Source organism: Anomaloglossus baeobatrachus, chromosome 4 (assembly GCF_048569485.1).
Source record: "Anomaloglossus baeobatrachus isolate aAnoBae1 chromosome 4, aAnoBae1.hap1, whole genome shotgun sequence".
NCBI classification, from domain to species: Eukaryota; Metazoa; Chordata; class Amphibia; order Anura; family Aromobatidae; genus Anomaloglossus; species Anomaloglossus baeobatrachus.
The window spans coordinates 106,378,323-106,400,828 of NC_134356.1; the positions used below are offsets into that span (position 1 = coordinate 106,378,323).

At 46.6% G+C, this 22,506-nt stretch overlaps 1 protein-coding gene across 1 annotated transcript in view; it reads right to left on the reverse strand.

Moving 5' to 3' along the window:
* Window positions 1-10,899: 10,899 nt before the first annotated feature.
* PANK3 (pantothenate kinase 3) overlaps window positions 10,900-22,506 on the reverse strand; it is a 45,017-nt gene continuing 33,410 nt past the window's right edge. The window contains exons 6-8 of the mRNA XM_075342289.1: window positions 22,344-22,467; window positions 19,738-19,863; window positions 10,900-13,733 (exon numbers count right to left, since the gene is read on the reverse strand). Of these exons, the coding sequence (XP_075198404.1) occupies window positions 13,683-13,733; window positions 19,738-19,863; window positions 22,344-22,467 (301 nt within the window). The 3' untranslated portion in view covers window positions 10,900-13,682. The remainder of the gene's footprint in view (window positions 13,734-19,737; window positions 19,864-22,343; window positions 22,468-22,506) is intronic.

Genomic DNA, 22,506 nt, shown 5'->3' on the forward strand with positions numbered 1-22,506 from the left:
AGAGGACTGCACCCCTTCATGAATCAAGAGTGTGGCTCTACCACGCGAGAAAAATCACTGGGCTTCATAAATTGGTGGCAAAGACTGACACTTCTAACAAACACCAGATTAGGTCTTCCAGTAGATTAAAAATGTAAAAATTGAAATCATGTTGATGGAATAATAATAAAAAGAAAAAAAAAATCTGAGAGTTGCAATACTAGACACATTCATGGACAAAGATATCATTATTCGAAGGAAAGAAAGCAGGGGGGTAATTGTATACTTTGTTTTCCCCTAATCAGCAACACTAAAGCCTCTGGTATGGATGTTTTGGAACTTTTTTTTTTTTTTTTAATTAATTTAATTTAAAAGGACAATGGGTGTCAGACACTACCGAATTGGTCATTAGTTGCTTACACCTGGACAACCCTTTTAAACGACTTGTGCTTTTCTTTTTGGATTTTTGGTTTTGACTTGAAAAGATGCATTAGGAACTGCACTAATCTGCAAAACGACTAACAAGATTAAGTGATCCAAAAGCTATAGACTGCAACTCAAATGAAGCTAAATGTAAAATTAAGCGTTTTGTAAGACATTAGCCATTTAAAAAAAAATGTTTATAGTTTGGAAATTGTATTCCTTATTGTTCTATATTTTGTGTTTCCCCTGTTTGGCTTGAGTATGCCTCCTTGTGAAATCAGAACTATACTATACCAGAGAAATATGTTCTAGAACAGATCACTCATTCCACCTTATTAAGAGGCAGCATTCAGATGACAACTGGGGCTTTATGTTAGCTTTTGGAATATACTACAAAAATAAAAAAAAACTAACCAGGACCTCTAAACAGAATAAGACATGTGTGAACAAGTGCAAGCCAAGCAATATAACCAGATAAATACAGCTGAGAAATGCTAGAACATGCACACATTGAATGTATGAAATTGGAATTGCATTAATGCTATAGAAATTATATTAAGAATTAGCTACTTAGTGCACAAATTGGCCAAATCATGAGGACCGAGCAGCCAATGATAAGGTATACCCCTTTATTGGGACAATTTGTGAGCTAAATACCTCATTTTTTAACAAGGTTTCCATAGCTGTAATGAAATATAAATTTCTTATACTCAAGGTTTGCGTATTCTAGGATCTCAGAGTACAGCTTTTGGAATACGTCCGACTGCAGCTCAAGGGAATCGATCAACATGAGGTTCTCAGAAGATCCAAGTTCAATTGACTTGAAACACTTGAGAATCTAGATCTTACGACTGTAATACATAGGCTAAAATGCACCCATCTTAATAAAGAAGCGTTGCATCTGAAATAGGATTTATTGGCTAGAACTACATAGTTTCCCCATAAAAATCTTTATTGGTGTCTCACCAACATGGAGTATTTTATCTGCTAACTTTTAATCACATACAAAAGACAGTTGACATATAAGAGTTGAAGCTCATTAAAAAATGTCTGTGGTGCTTGTTTCTAATCCCTTTAGAAAGGCTGATCTAGTACAGCTCCCCTCACAAGTTCTGCGTCCACAATATGGCTGCTGGAGGGGTAACTATCATTTTCCTCCCATGGAAAACCACCTTTACTATCTTTAGTTTTTCAGTTGAAGGGGAATGATGGATGGGTATTGCTATACTTCCATCATCAGCCATTCTGTAGCCCCAAAGGTCTGGAACACTGCCTTAGATGAAGCTGTACAAGAGATGAAGGTTTCAAACCATAAACCATTGGTTTTAGTTTAGTCAGCCTCTATTGAAACTAAAAAAAAAAAATAAGAAAACGCAACCTCTGAAGAGAAAAAACTATGACAAAAATATTTCAAATACATATTTAGTGACTATATACATCAGTGTTATCTATTATAACGTCACGTAACGTCCACTCTGATGGGAGGAGCAGCCACAGATATTACTAATCACGATAACGAGGGGGCATACATATATTCGGATTTAGCTTGTATGTTTTCAGGTATTGCCCAAGTGTGCCTTTTATAAGAATAATCTAATTGGGAATTTAGGATATGAAAAAAGTAGCCTCATGTAAACAATTACTGGCCAAATAGTGTTACTTTTTACGCAGTTAGCTCAGATGTGTTTTATAAGGTGTATTTGTGCTTTCACTTTTACAGTGAAGAATGTACAGAAAGAGAAAGGAAATTGCTGAACGATATGCTGTAGACCAAAAGTCTTATTGTGACTACTCATAGCACATTCATAGTACTCTGAGGCTGGGCAAAGCGTCATCGCCTGATATTCAATCAGATCATAGTTATATTGGAGAGGTGAAAACCAATAGGCGCATCCAAACAATATCAAGAAGGTTACAACTATTAATGTGACCTGGCAAAAACCCCATCACATCAGGCGACCATCAATATAACAGTAATACACCTTACAAAATGCAAGGGAAATGCACATTAGGTTTTATGTTTTGCACCCTTCACATCAGATACATTGTGTAATGTTTAATAAAAAGGTACCGCGGCACTTTCACACATGACATTGTAACTTGGAATATGATGTACACCCTTTTCAGCAGGCAGAAGACAATGAATCTAGGCACGTATACATATACCTGCCATGTGACACTGCATTTTATGCATTAAACCATCTTGAATAATAAAAAAATAGTATTGTCCAAAGTAAACAATCACAACACATTTTATTTCAGGGTCAATGGACAAGGCCACTGTTTTAAGACAGTTTTGATACACAAGTCATGGAATATTTTAAAGTTGCAAGTCTGAAATAAGAACAATACAGGAATGCCTGAGCAGTGCCAGATATAGTGTTTACAAGTGCCACGCCAAGATTTCCCACCCATCACTGCCCCATCACACAGGCACGAAGTTCAGGCACTAAATTGTTACAAAGTTTCAATGCGGCAATATCGAGACCGCACCACTCAGTACTTCAGTAAAACTGCTCATGGATTTCCATCATGTAGTATGGCATGTACGGATCTTCTCATCAGTAAGTCAGGTGTCACCCTTGCAAGTGCCTCGCGTGAGTCTCGCGTTGCATCACCCGTCACGGACTTACTCTCCCCCCACAGGAGCGGGTTGGTTGCATGCATCACTATGCAGCTGAGATGCTCGTCCGGAGAGTGTGAGTCCGTGACGGCTGATGCACCGTGAGACTCACACGAGGCACTCGCAAGGGTGACACCGGCCTAAGGTTACGAATCCGGATGAGAAGATTTTTCTCGAAGGCTCTGTGCACACCACGTCTTTTAAACTTCGTTTGCATCTGACAAATTTTTCAAACAAAAGACACGTCAGGAAACTACAGAGGGTTTGTTTTTTTTCTTGAAGCGTCTTTTGTGACATTTTTTTCAATTGTTTCCTGCACGTTTTCTTGATGGGATAAGCCATCAGTGTTTTTTGGAGTATTTTATACTCTCATTTGTTTTTTTACTCCATTTGAATAAAAAGAAAGCGCTAGTTATTTTTATTTTTCAAGTAAAAACAATGGCAACAAACTCCAAGAAAAATCCAGGCGTCTTCTGGGTGTCTTGAGTTTTCCCCATTGTATTGTAAAATACAGAACATCTTCCTACCAAAAGATATACCAGAAGCATGGACATGTCCCTTTTAATCACTTGGTGATTAAAAGCCTGAATATGTGCACAGAAAGTTGTTTTTACACAGAATTGCTGCACAGAATTCTCTTGAAATTTTTTTTTTCCTTAAAAACAGTTGTGTTAGGCGGAAACCGCCTGAAAAAGACGTTTTGTGCACACAGCTTTATACTGTTCTGCAAATCTGTCAAAACGATCCCCAGCCTGAAATCTGTTTATATGATCATGTTGCTCTTAAGAGTATAATGTTTTTACAGATGGAAACCTGTCCGGTCCCCTTATGCCGTCCAACCCAGCAGCGTTCATATCTGTAGGACTAAATCTTCTGCCTAACCAGCCCTAGGTAATGCTATTCACTAAAATCAATGTTTAAAAAAAAAAAAAAAAAAAAAAGAAGGGAATTTTGTTTACTTACCGTAAATTCCTTTTTTTCTAGCTCCTATTGGGAGACCCAGACAATTGGGGTGTATAGCTTCTGCCTCCGGAGGCCACACAAAGTATTACACTTTAAAAAGTGTAACCCCTCCCCTCTGCCTATACACCCTCCCGTGCATCACGGGCTCCTCAGTTTTGGTGCAAAACCAGGAAGGAGGAAACTTATAAATTGGTCTAAGGTAAATTCAATCCGAAGGATGTTCGGAGAACTGAACCATGAACCAAAAGAACAATTCAACATGAACAACATGTGTACACAAAAGAACAAACAGCCCGAAGGGCACAGGGGCGGGTGCTGGGTCTCCCAATAGGAGCTAGAAGAAAAGGAATTTACGGTAAGTAAACAAAATTCCCTTCTTCTTTGTCGCTCCATTGGGAGACCCAGACAATTGGGACGTCCAAAAGCAGTCCCTGGGTGGGTAAAAGAATACCTCGATAAAAAGAGCCGAAAACGACCCCCTCTTACAGGTGGGCAACCGCCGCCTGAAGGACTCGCCTACCTAGACTGGCGTCTGCCGAAGCATAGGTATGCACCTGATAGTGTTTCGTGAAAGTGTGCAGACTAGACCAGGTAGCTGCCTGACACACCTGCTGAGCCGTAGCCCGGTGCCGCAATGCCCAGGACGCACCCACGGCTCTGGTAGAATGGGCTTTCAGCCCCAAAGGAAGCGGAAGCCCAGAAGAATGGTAGGCTTCAAGAATTGGTTCCTTGATCCACCGAGCCAAGGTTGACTTGGAAGCCTGCGAACCCTTACGCTGGCCAGCGACAAGGACAAAGAGCGCATCTGAACGGCGCAGGGGCGCCGTGCGAGACACGTAGAGCCGGAGTGCTCTCACCAGATCTAACGAGTGCAAATCCTTTTCACATTGGTGAACTGGATGAGGGCAAAATGAAGGTAAGGAGATATCCTGATTGAGATGAAAAGGGGATACCACCTTAGGGAGAAATTCCGGGACCGGACGCAGAACCACCTTATCCTGGTGAAAAACCAGGAAGGGGGCTTTGCATGACAGCGCTGCCAGCTCCGACACTCTACGGAGCGATGTAACTGCCACTAGAAATGCCACCTTCTGCGAAAGACGTGATAAAGAGACATCCCGCAGCGGCTCGAAAGGTGGTTTCTGAAGAGCCGTTAGCACCCTGTTAAGATCCCAGGGTTCCAGCGGACGCTTGTAAGGTGGGACTATGTGGCAAACTCCTTGCAGGAACGTACGGACCTGCGGAAGCCTGGCTAGACGCTTTTGAAAAAATACGGATAGCGCCGATACTTGTCCCTTGAGAGAGCCGAGAGACAAACCCTTGTCCATTCCGGATTGAAGGAATGAAAGAAAGGTGGGTAAGGCAAAGGGCCAGGGGGTAAAACCCTTATCAGAGCACCAGGATAAGAAGATCCTCCAAGACCTGTGATAGATCTTGGCGGACGTTGGTTTCCTGGCCTGTCTCATAGTGGCAATGACATCTTGAGATAACCCTGAGGACGCTAGGAGCCAGGACTCAATGGCCACACAGTCAGGTTGAGGGCCGCAGAATTCAGATGGAAAAACGGCCCTTGAGACAGCAAGTCTGGGCGGTCTGGGAGCGCCCACGGTTGACCCACCTTGAGGTGCCACAGATCCGGGTACCACGACAGCCTCGGCCAATCTGGAGCGACGAGAATGGCGCGACGACAGTCGGACCTGATTTTGCGCAGCACTCTGGGCAGCATCGCCAGAGGGGGAAATACATAAGGCAGTCGAAACTGCGACCAATCCTGAACTAATGCGTCCGCCGCCAGAGCTCTGTGATCTTGAGACCGTGCCATGAATGCCGGGACTTTGTTGTTGTGCCGTGACGCCATGAGATCGACGTCCGACGTTCCCCAGCGGCGACAGATCTCTCGAAACACGTCTGGGTGAAGAGACCATTCCCCCGCGTCCATGCCCTGGCGATTGAGAAAGTCTGCTTCCCAGTTTTCTACGCCCGGGATGTGAACTGCGGAGATGGTGGAGGCTGTGGCCTCCGCCCACAGCAGAATCCGCCGGACTTCCTGGAAGGCTTGACGGCTGCGCGTGCCGCCCTGGTGGTTGATGTACGCGACCGCCGTGGCGTTGTCCGACTGTATGCGGATCTGCCTGCCCTCCATCCACCGATGGAACGCCTTTAGGGCTAGATACACTGCCCTTATCTCCAGAACATTGATCTGAAGGGAGGACTCTGTCGGAGTCCAGGTTCCCTGAGCCCTGTGGTGGAGAAAAACCTCTCCCCACCCTGACAGACTCGCGTCCGTCGTGACCACAGCCCAGGATGGGGGCAGGAAGGATTTTCCCTGCGACAGAGAAGTGGGAAGAAGCCACCACTGAAGAGAGGTTTTGGCTGCAAGGGAAAGAGAGACGTTCCTGTCTAGGGACATCGACCTCCTGTCCCATTTGCGGAGAATGTCCCATTGGAGTGGGCGCAGATGAAACTGCGCGAAGGGGACTGCCTCCATTGCTGCCACCATCTTCCCCAGGAAGTGCATGAGGCGCCTCAAGGGGTGTGACTGGCCCCGAAGAAGAGATTGCACCCCTGTCTGCAGCGAAAGCTGTTTGTCCAGCGGTAGCTTGACTATCGCTGAGAGAGTATGAAACTCCATCCCGAGGTAAGTCAGTGATTGGGTCGGTGTCAACTTGGACTTTGGGAAATTGATGATCCACCCGAACCGCTGGAGAGTCTCCAGAGCGACGGTCAGGCTGTGTTGACACGCCACCCGGGAGGGTGCCCCGACTAGGAGATCGTCTAAGTAAGGGATCACCGAGTGGCCCTGAGAGTGTAGGACCGCCACAACGGATGCCATGACCTTGGTGAAGACCCGTGGGGCTGTCGCCAGGCCGAAAGGCAGTGCCACGAACTGAATGTGTTCGTCCCCGATGGCGAAACGCAAAAAGCGTTGATGTTCGGGTGCGATCGGCACATGGAGATAAGCATCCTTGATGTCGATTGATGCTAGGAAGTCTCCTTGTGACATCGAAGCGATGACCGAGCGGAGAGATTCCATCCGAAACCGTCTGGTTCTCACGTGTCTGTTGAGCAGTTTGAGGTCCAGAACGGGACGGAATGATCCGTCCTTTTTTGGCACCACGAACAAGTTGGAGTAAAAACCGCGACCACGTTCCTGAAGGGGAACGGGGATCACAACTTCTTCTGTTTTCAGAGCGTTCACCGCCTGAAAAAGTGCATCGGCTCGCTCGGGGGGTGGAGATGTTCTGAAGAAACGAGTCGGAGGACGAGAGCTGAACTCTATCCTGTAACCGTGAGACAGAATGTCTCTCACCCATCGGTCTTGGACATGTGGCCCCCAGGCGTCGCAAAAGCGGGAGAGCCTGCCACCGACCGAGGATGCGGTTTGGGGAGGCCGAAAGTCATGAGGAGGCCGCCTTGGGGGCAGTGCCTCCGGCGTTTTTTTGGGGATGTGACTTAGACCGCCACGCATAAGAGTTCCTCTCGCCCTTCTCTGGCCTGTTGGACGAGGAGGATTGGGACTTGGCTGAGGGCCGAAAGGACCGAAACCTCGATTGTATTTTCCGTTGCTGAGGTCTCTTCGGTTTGGACTGGGGTAAGGACAAGTCCTTTCCCTTGGATTCCCTAATAATTTCATCCAATCGCTCGCCAAACAATCGGTCGCCAGAAAACGGCAAACCGGTTAAGAACTTCTTGGAAGCAGAGTCTGCCTTCCATTCGCGTAGCCACATGGCCCTGCGGACTGCCACCGAATTAGCGGATGCTACCGCTGTACGGCTAGCAGAGTCCAGGATGGCGTTCATGGCGTAGGACAAAAAAGCCGACGCCTGAGAAGTCAAAGACGCAACTTGCGGAGCAGAGGTACGTGTGACCGCATTAATCTCAGACAGACAAGCTGAGATAGCTTGGAGTGCCCACACGGCTGCAAAGGCCGGGGCAAAAGACGCGCCTGTGGCTTCATAGATGGATTTCACCAGGAGCTCTATCTGCCTGTCAGTGGCATCCTTGAGCGATGAGCCATCTGCAACTGATACTACAGATCTAGCCGCCAGTCTAGAGACTGGAGGATCCACCTTGGGACATTGAGCCCAACCCTTAACTACGTCAGAGGGGAAGGGGTAACGTGTGTCATTAAGGCACTTAGTAAAGCGCTTGTCCGGAAATGCTCTGTGCTTCTGGACAGCATCTCTGAAGTTAGAGTGATCGAAAAACGCACTCCTTGTACGTTTGGGAAACCTAAACTGGTGTTTCTCCTGCTGCGAAGCCGACTCCTCTATAGGTGGAGTTGGGGGAGAAAGATCTAGCACCTGGTTGATGGACGCTATAAGGTCATTTACTATGGCGTCCCCTTCAGGTGTATCAAGATTGAGAGCAACGTCAGGGTCAGAGCCCTGAGCTGCGACATCCGCCTCATCCTCCAGAGAGTCCTCAAGCTGAGACCCCGAGCAGCGTGAGGAAGTCGGGGAAGATTCCCAGCGAGCCCGCTTAGCCGGTCTGGGACTGTGGTCCGTGCCGGAGTCCTCCACGTGAGACCTAGGGGCCACCCCGGGAGAACGCTGCGGCGCAGACCGAGAGGGGCCTGGAGGCGATGATCCAACAGTGCCCGGGACCTGTGTAAGGACCGATCTGGACTGCAAGGCTTCTAGTAGCTTAGCAGACCATTTGTCCATAGACTGAGCCATGGATTGTGAAAGCAACTCAGAGTTTCTCAGCAAAAACTGCAAACTCTGTCCCTGCCACCTGGACAGGGGGAGCAGGCGGTTCTGCCTGAGCCGAGGGTCCCACTAGTGCCCGAGGCTCCGGCTGAGCGAGTGCAACAGGGGCCGAGCATTGCTCACAGTGAGGGTAGGTGGAACCTGCAGGTAACATAGCCGCACAAGAGGTACAGGTTGCAAAATAACCCTTTGCCTTAGCGCCCTTGCTCCTTGCGGACGACATGCTGTTGTCTCCTAGGAGAGTGATCACTGAGGGTATATAGTCAAAAGCAAAACAACTCGGCCGAACAGAGAAAATATATACAAATATATATATATACTTCGGCACCCTAGGGGGACCAGCACCGGGTGACAGACGTGGCTTACCGACCGCCCAAAGCGGTGTGTGTCCACCAGATTCCCTGCCTTGGGCCTCCCAGAGCTGCAGAGCTCGTTCCTGAAATCCTCCACCGGCAGAATGTGCTGTAAAAATGGCTGCCGGAGCTCTCAGGGGAGGAGGGAGTCGTGGGCGGCGACTAGTAAAGTGCGGGAATCTGGTGCCCCACAGTGATCAGTGAGGGGGGGAGGAAACCTAAAGTATGCTCCAGCCCTCACTGCCGACGTCAGGTCGACCGTTCCGCCCTTACCCCTGACTGGCAGGCCCGGGGGCGGGAGTTATGGTACTAGGCCGCATGAAGCCGGGGACTAAATTTAATACCGCGGCCGACAAACAGGCGCGGTCGGCGCGGAAGTCCCGGTCGTCACAAAACCAGCAGCAGCTGCAGCGTCTGTGAAACAAGCGCTACATGCACCGTCCCCATGGGGACACAGAGTACCTTTAGATGCAGGGCCCTGTCCCTGATGATACAAAGTCTCCTGTCTGGCAGATTCCCACAGGGGCTGCGGAGGGAGCCCGGTCCCAGTGAATGGATGACCGGTTAGGATCCCACTTCTCCCAGAGCCTCTAAGGGATGGTGAAGGAAAACGGCATGTGGCTCCAGCCTCTGTACCCGCAATGGGTACCTCAACCTTAACAGCACCGCCGACTTAGTGGGGTGAGAAGGGAGCATGCCGGGGGCCCTGTGGGGGCCCTCTTTTCTTCCAACCGATAAAATCAGCAGCTGCTGCTGACTAAAATGGGAGCATGAGTGGATGTGTGCCTCCTTCCACACAAAGCATAAAAACTGAGGAGCCCGTGATGCACGGGAGGGTGTATAGGCAGAGGGGAGGGGTTACACTTTTTAAAGTGTAATACTTTGTGTGGCCTCCGGAGGCAGAAGCTATACACCCCAATTGTCTGGGTCTCCCAATGGAGCGATAAAGAAAAAAAGATTTAGAACCTCCGCCGTTCCTATGCTAATTGGGCCTCTGGCTAGTTGATGGGGCATTAGTTTCCCCAGACTAGTCGTCCCTCTTTCACATTATCATGCCTGTCGGCGTGATAACATGGGTCTCCATGAGCCAGCGTCACTGCCAGCTCCTGGAAATCTCACACATGTGCACAGCTTTGCTCACTCAAATTGATCCTCTATAGCCGAGTGTACGCGTCCCGGCTTAAGAGAGGCACACTGCATATGATCAGGAGAACAGCTTCTGCACTTCTGATCATACACCGTGCGCCTCTCTGAAGCCGGGACGTGAGCACCGGGCTAGAGCTTCATTGTGATGGAACAAAGCCGTGCGCCATGACGCCAAATTGTGGAAATCATGTTATCACGCCCACAGGGGCCTCTCAACATGGAAGGAGGGCCAACTAGTTTGGGGAAACCAACACCCCATAGACTAGTCAAGACCCTTATTATCATAGGGACCACGGAGGTTATAAACAAACAAAATAAATATTGGTTTTAGTGAATAATATTAGACTGCTGGTTAGGCAGGGAATTTAGTCAGATATGAATGCTGCTGGGTTGCAAAGCATATGGGACCTGACTATTGTTGAGCGTGTAGTTGACTATTCGTACTAGCTATGCTGTTAGTGAGTGCTGTCCGCTACTCGTATATTCGTTACGAGTAGCGGGCCCAATGTAAGTTAATAATGGGAAATACTCGCTAAGTAGCGAGTAACCTGAAAGCCGTACTATTGGCTACTCCCACGAAAAGTACAGCTTTCGGGTTACTCGCTACTTAGCGAGTATTTCCTATCGACTTACATTGCGCCCGCTACTCGTAACGAATATGCGAGTAGCAGACAGTACTCGCTAATAGCATAGCGAGTACGAATAGTTAACTACTTGCTCAACACTAGACCTGACAGGTTCCCTTTAAGTGTTCTGGGCATGAGCACAACACTTCCCAAGCCTCTGTTCCCCTGCCCAGCCCCACATTCTTCTGCTTGACAATGTGTAACCAGCAAGCCGTAAGTCATGCAGAGGGAAGACTGAGCAGGGAATAATGCCTGGGAAGGAAGAGGCTTGGTGAAGTGCTCTCATTATACCCAGAGCACTTTAGTCTCATTTGTGTTCAAATTTTGCAGATGACATTATATGGTCATGTTGATCTCTTATGGAAAAGAGTTTGAGGTTTGGATCGTTTTGACCAATTCCCGATAAATATATTTTAATTTCGGCCCAGCTTGTGACCTCTTATAAGATGCCCAATTACTGACAAACGCATACACATCCCCAATTATTGGCACAAAAATCTCTATACTTTGTACAGAATGTAAAGGGATGACCGGTCAGAGATATCAACATACATAGAGAGGGACATTTCTTATTTATACGTGTTCCATTTTACATGCACAAAAATATCTTTGGATTCACAGTAAATCTGTTAGCAGCAATGGTTTGTGCCAGTTCTGTTCATCTATTCATAATGTATTATTAGTGAAAAGGTTCATAATGAATGGCACATCTCCAGTCAAGTACCAGAATTTACATGACCCACGGCATTAGGCGATGCACACAATTCTCAGATATGGAAATTGGTTCTTTTCTCAGATATTGTTGGAATACCGGCACTAGAAGAAGGCAACGTTCAGTGCAGTAGAAGAGAAAGGCCGATGCTGAAAGTCTTTCGTTCCTAGATTTTTTTTTGTCTCACATTTGTCTTTGCAACTTTCTAATGCCTGGAATAGTTCAGTATGATCCTGGGAATGTTTTATACAATGACCCGCAGATATCAAATATTTATCACCAGTCATGAATTGTCATCTGCACATTATATTTCTCCCTCCAATCATTTAGTCATTTGAAAAGTAGTAAACTGCATCTGAAGGAAGGTATTAGTGACATGTGCAGGCCCTAATCCTCAGCAATGCATAAGGCAACAGGTTACACAAAAGAACATTTTAAAGGTTCAAAAGTCCAGTGTACAATCAAAACACTGAAATATGATATGTTATGTAATTACAATCTAATAGGAATCAACAGGGTTAACAGTTTTTCCCCAAGACAAATACTGGACAGCATATAAACCGGATAGGTAATTCTGGTCTCAAACAGAAGATTTAAAGGGAATCTGTCAGCAGGTTTTTGCTACCTCATCTGAGAGCAGCATGATGTAGGCATAGAGGCCCTGAGATCAGCGATGTAGCACATATTTCTGTGTGCAGCTGTTCTGACAGTGAAAGATTTTAGATTTTGTATGTAGCAGAGCTGAGAGACCTGTCCCCACCCTCACCAGGCTTTCCATAGACAAAAGCTGCTAATCACAGAAGGGGGTGGAGTCGGATTAGAGCTCACATGCTGCTGAGACCCACTAATGATAAAGATAACAGGCTTAAGCTAACATAGAAGGGAAAGAAACAAACAAAAAAACTGAGATAACAGACAAAAGACGGAAATCTCTGTTTTAAAGAGTGCTTTACATGCTGGACATCGCTAGCGATCTCGTTAGCGATGTGACACGCCAGATCGTAGATGCGACCTGCCGAGATCGCACATAAGTCGTGGGTTTTTTTTGCGTCGGTCACATGTGCGATCAGATCGCATCTGCGATCTGGCGTGTCACATCGCTAACGAGATCGCTAGCGATGTCGCAGCGTGTAAAGCACCCTTAACTCTTGCAGAATGCGGTCTTCAGATTATGTTGCAGAAACCTGCTGACAAGAGTCCCTTTAAGGAGCACACTAATTACAGGTAATTGCACCAGTATCCACAGCAATGGCTTGGAATACATCAAGGACAGAACTAGTTTTAAAGCAGTGTTAGCTACTGGGAAAACTGGCTATTGGTCAACATTGTGAAGCAAAGTTGAGCAAAAAGATCTGCAGGATCCTAGTCCAGTGGCCATATCAATAGTTTGTAGAAGCCAGAAAACAGTGAACCTCCTGCTATCAGCAACATCCTCCTGACTCTTCTGATTATTAGGCCCCTGGGATATCTGCGTGTGTCATACCACTCCATAATGACATCATTGTGGCGTACTAATCAAAAGAAGAGCCAGCGAGAGCCCAGGAAGTTCGCAGTGCCCTGGTTTGATGGCCACTGGACCAACACCCTGCAAATTTTATTGCTCCACTCTATTAAGGCATAACAAAAAAGTAAGTACATTATATTTACAAGAAACCCCCCCCCCAAAAATATTTAGAATTATAATTAGACTATATTCAAACGCTGCCCCTTAAATATGAGAAGCCACAAAAACAATTCCATTCAGGAGGAATGACTGTATGAATATGTGCACAATGCTACGGTAAGTACAGTAAATGCCTCTGGTGCAAGGTAAATGTCATTTGTAATACAGGCTGAATGATGAATGCAGACCAATCAAGTTGAAAAGACCAATTTGCTGCCCGTAAAGCTAGTCAATGCCGTACAGTATGTGCTCAAATATTCCCGTTTATATACATAATACTGGCTCTATATTCAGATGTGGAGGTCCCCAACATGAACATGGCTTCCAAATTGGTCTCAATGTTCAGCACTTAATTGTACATTTCCTAATTAAGGAAAAAAGATCGACATTTTGTATAATTTTAGTACATTTATACCCACTCATCAAACAAGATAAATCATTCCAAAGAATTAGTCTTAGGACCTAAAAAAAAGCAAGACGTCTCAGGAGAAATTCAGCAATCCTAGAAGAGCACCAACTGCACCAAAATAGCCCTGGAAGGAAAAGAGAAAAAACACAAGTAAAAGGACTGTAAAATGGAAAGATGTACAAGCAAAACCATAGCAATTCTTTCTAAAAGGAGTATGACTGATTTACTTACAAGAACTTGTATATTTCTATCTACAGTGCCTTGAAACTTAACCCTAGACCGCATACCTGGGGCCTTGCAGGCCTGCTAGGTTACTAGTTTTCTATGGTTGATTTCTATGGTTGCGCGTTCTAGAGTTAGGCAGGCTTTGCACACTACGACATCGCAGGTGCGATGTCGGTGGGGTCAAATTGAAAGTGACGCATATCCGGCATCGCATGCGACATCGTAGTGTGTAAAGCCTAGATGATACGATTAACGAGCGCAAAATCGTCGTAATCGTATCATCGGTGCAGCGTCAGCGTAATCCATGATTACGCTGACGCGACGGTCCGATGTTGTTCCTCGCTCCTGCAGCAGCACACATTGCTGTGTGTGAAGTCGCAGGAGCGAGGAACATCTCTCCTACCTGCGTCACTGCGGCTTCCGTCGGCTATGCGGAAGGAAGGAGGTGGGCGGGATGTTTACATCCTGCTCATCTCTGCCCATCCGCTCCTATTGGCCGCCTGCCGTGTGACGTTGCAGTGACGCCGCACGACCCGCCCCCTTAATAAGGAGGCGGGTTGCCGGCCAGAGCGACGTTCGCAGGGCAGGTGAGTGCATGTGAAGCTGGCATAGCGATAATTTTCGCTACGCCAGCTTTCACAAGATATCGCTGCTGCGACGGGGCGGAGACTATCGCGTGCGACATCGCAGCATCGGCTTGCGATGTCGCAACGTGCAAAGCCCGCCTTAAAAGGGAACCTGCCACCAGTTTTTTGGCTTATAAGCTGCGGCCACCCCCAGTGGGCTCTTATATACACATTCTAACATGCTGTATATAAGAGCCCAGAACGCTGTGTAGAACATAAACAACACTTTATAATACTCACATAAACCGGTTGCTGTGGTGGATGTGGCTCAAATGGGCGACTTTGTCCTCCGGTGGCAGTGCCTCCTCTTTCGGCCATCTTTGTCCTCCATCTTTTGAAGCCTGTGTGCATGATGTGTCTACGTCATACACACTTGCCGATCCCACGCATGCGCACTACAATACTTGGATCTGCCCTGCTCAGGGCAGATCAAGGTGCGCCTGCTCAGGACCTGAGCACCAGCGAGTGTGGATGACATCGAACGCATCATGCACAGCGGCTTCAGAAGATGGAGGACAAAGATGGCTGAAAGAGGAGGCGCCGCCACCGGAGGACAAAGACGCCCATTTGACCCACATCCACCGCAGCGACCGGTTTAGGTGAGTATTATAAAGTGTTTTTTACATTCTGCACAGCGGCCTGGGCTCTTCTATAGAGTATGTTAGAATGCTGTGTATACGAGCCCACTGGTGGTGGCCGCAGTTTATAGGCCAATCTGGCGACAAGTTCCCTTTAAATGTATTTTATTCAGATTTTAAGTGATATATCAACACAAAGTAGCAAGTATTTGTGAAGCATAAAGGAAAAGATTCATGGTTTCTAAATATTTTAAAAATATAAATCTGAAAATTGTGACGTGCATATGTATTCAGCCCCTGTAGTCGGATCATCTTAAGTAAAAAGTAAGTCACCTAATCAGTAAATTGAGCCCACCTGTGTGTAATTTATTCTCAGTATAACTACAGATGTTCTATGGAAGCCTCAGAGGTTTGCTTGAGGTCAAATAGTATCATGAAAAACAACGCACCTACCAGACAGGTCAGGGATAAAGTTGTCAAAAAGAGTAAAGCGGGGTTATGTTATAAAAAAAAAAAAAAAAAAAAAATAGCCGATGCTGTGAACATTTCATGGGGCACAACTGCAAACCTACCACGAAATGGCCATCTACCTCAACTGACATCCCAAGCAGGAAAAGCACTAATTAAAGAAACAGCCAAGAGGGACATAGTCACTCTGGAGGAGCTACAATGGGATCCACAGTTCAGGTGGGAGATTCTGTCCACAGGACTAATATTAGTCTTCACAAGTCTGGTCTTTATGGAAGAGTGGCAAGAAAAAAAATTTTTGAAAGCAAGCTATAAGAAGTTTGGAAAAAGCCATGTAGGGAACACAGCTATGTGGAAGAAGGTGCTCTGCTCAGATAATTATTCTCTTCAGCAGAGGCAGAGAAGCTGGTCAGAATTGATAGGGAAAAGGATGGAGCAAAAATCAGGTCAATCTGTTAGAGGCTGCAGAAAACGTGCGATTGGGGCATAGGTTCATTTTCCAGCAGGATAAGCACCCTAAACATCCTGCCAGTGCTCTATAATGGATGGTTTACATCAAAGCACATTCATGTGTGAATAGCCCAGTCACAGTCCAGACCTAAATCCCATTGTGAAAATTGCTGTTCAGTCACTCTCTATCCAATCTCACTGGGCTACAGCTGTTTTGCAAAAAAAAATGGGCATAAATGTCAGCCTCTAGATGTGCACAGCTGGTACAGACATACCCCAGAAGACTTGACCCTGTTGAAAGTTTACTGGTTATCCTTCATTGGACCACTTTGGAAGGTACCAATGACTGCTTATTGTGGACACCTCACAAGACCTGTTCAGATATCTAGCTGGCCTAATTTTCCCTTGCTAAAGTCACTAAGATCTTGACTCTTGTCCATTTTTCTTTATCCAACATTGAAAATGGATTCTAACCTTTTTCTATAGACACATTCTGGAACATTTAAAGTGAACCTGTCAGGTCCAATATGCCAGGAGCAGATCTGGGTGTATATTGCTAATCCCTGCGTATTTTTCGGACTATAAGACGCACCGGACTATAAGACGCACCCTGGTTTTAGAGGAGGAAAATGGGAAAATAAAACTTTAAGCAAAAAATGTGGTCATGACACACTGTTATGGGGCGAGGATCTGCTGCTGACACTGTTATGGGGGTAATGTCCCCAAATTCTCTACTAAGGTACCCCATCCTGGTAATGATCCTCCTGCCTTGTATATGATCCTGCTATAAACCCCCATCCATCCTGTTCACATACCTTCCCATCCAGCCTGTTCACATACCCCCCCATCCAGCCTGTTCACATACCCCCCCCCATCCAGCCTGTTCACATACCCCCCCCCCATCCAGCCTGTTCACATACCCCCCCATCCAGCCTGTTCACATACCCCCCCATCCAGCCTGTTCACATACCCCCCCCCCATCCAGCCTGTTCACATACCCCCCCCCATCCAGCCTGTTCACATACCCCCCCCATCCAGCCTGTTCACATACCCCCCCATCCAGCCTGTTCACATACCCCCCCCATCCAGCCTGTTCACATACCCCCCCATCCAGCCTGTTCACATACCCCCCCATCCAGCCTGTTCACATACCCCCCCATCCAGCCTGTTCACATACCCCCCATCCAGCCTGTTCACATACCCCCCCATCCAGCCTGTTCACATACCCCCCATCCAGCCTGTTCACATACCCCCCCATCCAGCCTGTTCACATACCCCCCCATCCAGCCTGTTCACATACCCCCCCATCCAGCCTGTTCACATACCCCCCCCATCCAGCCTGTTCACATACCCCCCCATCCAGCCTGTTCACATACCCCCCCATCCAGCCTGTTCACATACCCCCCCATCCAGCCTGTTCACATACCCCCCCCATCCAGCCTGTTCACATACCCCCCCCATCCAGCCTGTTCACATACCCCCCCCATCCAGCCTGTTCACATACCCCCCCCATCCAGCCTGTTCACATACCCCCCCATCCAGCCTGTTCACATACCCCCCCATCCAGCCTGTTCACATACCCCCCCCATCCAGCCTGTTCACATACCCCCCCATCCAGCCTGTTCACATACCCCCCATCCTGCCTGCTCATATACTCCCATCCTGCTATATGCCCCCATCGTGCTCATATACCATCCTGGTATATGGCCTGTATCCTATAGCACAGAGAAAAAAATAAACGTTTATACTCACCTTTTCCTCACTCCCTGCAGCACCGATCACATCTTCCTCTCTGGCACGCTGATCTGTGTGTGTGGAGCCGTTCCCCTGCTGCATCTGTCTTCCTGTCTGTGCCGATCAGCTGACCGGCTCAGCACAGATCAGGTGACCGGCACAGACAGGAAGACATCACGTGCAGCAGGGGGACGGCTCCACACACGGGGACGGGTGAGTGCACTGATTCACTGCACCCCGCGCTGGTAATGACGCGCGGGGGGCAGTGAATACAGCCGCACATGATCACTCCAGGCTGTAATTGCCAGGGGTGATCATGCGGCCGGCTCTTTGCTATGCGCGCGTCCCCGCACGTCCTCCCGCCCACCTGTCAGTGCCGGCTTCAGCGCTGAGAGATGGGCGGGAGTATGGGCGTGCATATGTAATGAGCGGGCCCACGTGGTCACGAACAGGCGCTGCTGCTGCCTGCTCGTGCCCCCGATGACCTGCAGCACCCTCATTCCCAGCCGCAGCCCTATAGTCAGACCATAAGACGCACCCCCAACTTTCCCCCAACATTTGGGGGAAAAAAAGTGCGTCTTATGGTCCGAAAAATACGGTAATCTCCCCTGTATACACTAGCATAGATAACGAGATCTTTAGAAAAAGTATTTCTAAAGATATTTTATCATATGCTAATGTGCGAGGGGACTAGTCGCAAGGGCGTTAGTTCTTTTGGCTAGTCGGCTCCATTAGCATGTGGGTGTGCTAACATGCTAATGAATATGCAGCGTCAAAAGCATAGTCACTCACCTTTCTGCTGCCACCGCTGGTTTTCGGCTCAGTGCGCATGGAACAGAAGTCCCCAGACTTTCTGTCATGCACACTACACCAGTTTGAAGTCGAGATGCATACACCTGGCTTCATAGTGCGCATGAGCGGAAGTGTCAGGGACTGGAGGTGTCGAGGAATTTTGATCAAGCACACAGCAGAAAACCAGCAGTGGCAGTAGAGTGGTGAGAGTCACCATGCTTCTGACGCTGCGCATTCATTAACATGTTAGCATGTCCACATGAACGTGCTTACATGCTAAAAGGGGCCGACTAGCCAAGGGAACTAACACCCTTGCAACTAGTCCCTGCGTTCATTAACATATCATAAAGGATGTTTAGAAATACTTTTTCTAAAGATATTTATGTATGCGACTAGATACAGGGACAGTTAGGCAGGGATTAGCAATATACACCCAGAACTGTGGCTCTGGGAGGATACTGCACCTGATGGGTTCCCTTTAAAGGCGTTAAGGCCGCTTTACACACAACGACATCGCTAACGAGATGTCGTTGGGGGTCACGGAATTCGTGACGCACATCCGGCCTCGTTAGCGACATTGTTGCGTGTGAAACGTACGAACGACCGCTAACGATCAAAATTACTCACCTAATCGTTGATTGTTGACACGTCGTTCTAATCTCAAATATCGTTGATGGTGCTGGATGCAGGTTGTTCGTCATTCCTGAGGCAGCACACATCGCTACGTGTGACATCCCAGGAACAACACCTTACCTGCGTCCTCCGGCAACGAGGTGGGCGTCACTTTCTTTTGGCTGCTCTCTGCCCCTCCGCTTCTATTGGACGGCTGGCATGTGACGTCGCTGTGATGCCACACAAACCGCCCCCATAGAAAGGAGGCGGTTCGCCGGCCACAGCGACGTCGCTAGGCAGGTAAGTCCGTGTGACGAGGACTAACGATATTGTGCGCCATGGGCAGCGATTTGCCCGTGACGCACAAACGACGGGGGTGGGTGCGATCGGCAGTGACATCGCTAGTGATGTCGCTGCGTGTAAAGTGCCCTTAAGAGCCAGACTACACGAATATTTCTTACTTTCTTAAATTGCATTACAAAACACGTTACAGGAACATTGGTATATTTGAAGGTTTTTGGTGTATTAATGTATGATGGTACAATTACAGAAACACCAGGTTTACCTTAATTATATATACACCAATATCAAAGATTAACAATCGAGTGTTTTCTAAAGTGCTCGCAGATTGTTTGGGACATACCTCGTGTTCCAGAAAGAGCGCTTTCAGTTGACCATTCGACCAGTAGTCCAATGCATATGCCAGCAATTTCATGGAGAGGGTATTGACCCGGAGAAAATTACCAACGAAAACAACTCTGTTTATTTTCTACAAGATAAAAAAAAACAACAAAATTATATAAAAAAATAAATAAATATATAAAAACATAAAAATAGGATATAAAATAACAGCACTGGTTCTCTTTAACCAATTCAATGCAATGGCTGGGAAAAAAAATTAAATATATAGATGCAGGAGATGAAAGGGTTTGTGTCTTGCTTATTTCAGGATAGATTAACAATTTGGATCAGTGCCATTGTCGCTCCGTTGGACAGAGCTGTGCACCTTCTGATGCTGAAAGCAGGGATCCGGCCAGCCTCAGAGAAGCCCTTTAATAGGACAACCCCTTTAATTTTGCAGTATTATCCGGAAGCTTATCTTACACAGATACATTTTCCACATAAACACACCATTGCATTCATAGAACAAGTTTGAAGCTTGAATACGACATCTGTTAGATTATGAAACACCGTTTTCTGTTGGATACATCCAATGGTCCTGTATCTAAATATTGCTGTTCCGTACGTTGTATGGTGCCCCCTGGTGTTCTTTTTTTGCCCCATCAGAGTTTCCATCTAATCTGTCTAGGGCTGGTAAAAAAAAAAAAAAAAAAAAAAGAGATGCTTTTTTGCATTGAATTCTATTGCTTGTTCTATACAATAGCAGAAATAATAATAATAATTCACTTATATAGCACCATAAATTCCGCAGCGCTTTACATAATCAGAAACACTGTCCCCATTGGGGCTCACAATCTAAATTCCCTATTTGTATGTCTTTAGAGTGTGTGAGGAAACAGGAAAACCCGGAGGAAACCCACGCAAAACACAGGGAGAACATACAAACTCCTTGCAGATATTGTCCTTGCAAGACTGCAGTGCTAACCACTGAGCCACACGAAAATCAATAAACTCTTTTGCCCATGTACAAAGAGATCCAGGCAGTGGAGTTTAATTACTTTGTATGTATGGCTAACACGCTGAAAGAAAAAAAAAACACCAGCGGGTGCCTAAATAAGTATGCAACAACATCTACACACAGGACCATTTTTTCTAAAGCAACACTGCAGCATTTTTATTTTTTTTTCAAAGCTGGAGTGGTGCTTTTAATCTAAGGTCCCTGCCTCGGTCTTATACTCACCCTCCAGTGGTGCCCTCTTGTGGCAGCAACTTATGATTGTCCGGAAGGCAGAAGTTACAACATAAGTGTACAATGAAAATCTATGAGAGTCAGAACGAGGCTCTCATAGACTTGTATTGAAGTGTGACCTCAGGTGCACTCCATACCACACTGCCAGGGACAAACGTTGATAAAAAGTTAAAATATAAGAGGGTGAGTATAAGACTAGGGGCAGGGAAAAATATAAGCACCACTCCAGCGATTAAAATAAAAAAAAAAAAAATGCTGGAGTGGTGCTATAATAATAATAATAATAATAATAATAATAATAATAATAATAATAATAGAAGTCCATTACTTGCAGATCTGTGCGCTGGGCATCACAAGAGTATTTTGGTTCACTTTACAACAATCTTATTTATGCTTCTCTTCAGTGTTTCTGACTTTGTAGTGTGGAATAAAAAGACTCTTTAAGCACTTTCACTTTTTGACCTGATGTATTCTCCTACAGCCTTCATAGCCCTGTACAATGCTGCTTGATACATATGCCACAAGGCAGCACTATAAAGAAGCCGAAGGATATAGCAATACGTTGCCGCGATGCAGATGACATGAAATTAGAAGAAAAAAAACAAAAACACTACTTTAGGTATCCAATTGTGGTCTTCTATTCAAGTCACAGTGGACTATGCCGCGGACATTGATCATAGCCTGAAAGGGTTATCTAGGATTTTTTTTAGTACTATGTAATTAGAAACTACCTGATTCCTGCTTTTTAGTTTTTAATGGAGGTAACTAACTGCCTTTTGTACCAAGTGTCGGCAATTCAGCTGCCACGTGTCTACAGAGCAGCTCTTGGTTTTCCGGGCACCTCTGTTGACCGCCGTCTTCCCACAGCTTGGAAAAAGAAGCTACTGCCCTGTCAATGTGACATCAGAGGGAGCCCCTGAATGCCCGGCAAGAGAGGTGAGTGCCAGCAGAGATTAGCGCCGGGCAGAACAGCACATAAGAAACAAACCCAGAAAAAGTCCTGTATATCCTCACCAAGCTAAAGGAGAACAGAAGGCACTGGAGAAAATAATACCTTAGCCGACAGGAACCTGCTGTTTATTTTCTCCACTCTTATAGCTCAACCACATTTGGCCTCAGCTATGATCCATGACTGCAGTGTAGTAGGTACAGAGGGCTGAATACAAGCTTTTGTCTAATCCCATCCATAGATCGGCTTTTGATTAGAAGCTCAGGACCATCACAAAGTCACCAGGCAGCGGATTTTATTATAGCAAGGACAGAAGTTATCACGTATAAGGAACCTCATCACCAGGTGACAGGATCACAATGGCTGCCCAGCAGTGGCGACTCTACAACTACCACCATGGGTGTCTGTCTACGTAAAATGCCAAGCTTACCTCGTTCACAGCGCACATCCGGGCTATGGAGCCAATGTTATTGGTTATGGTCACTAATGTAGCACGAGCCAGATCTTCTTTACTGACCGATTCTCGTTTATCTTTGTAAATCATGTTTCCAAAGCTGGGAAAAAAGAAAAAAAGACAACAATTTTGTCAGGTC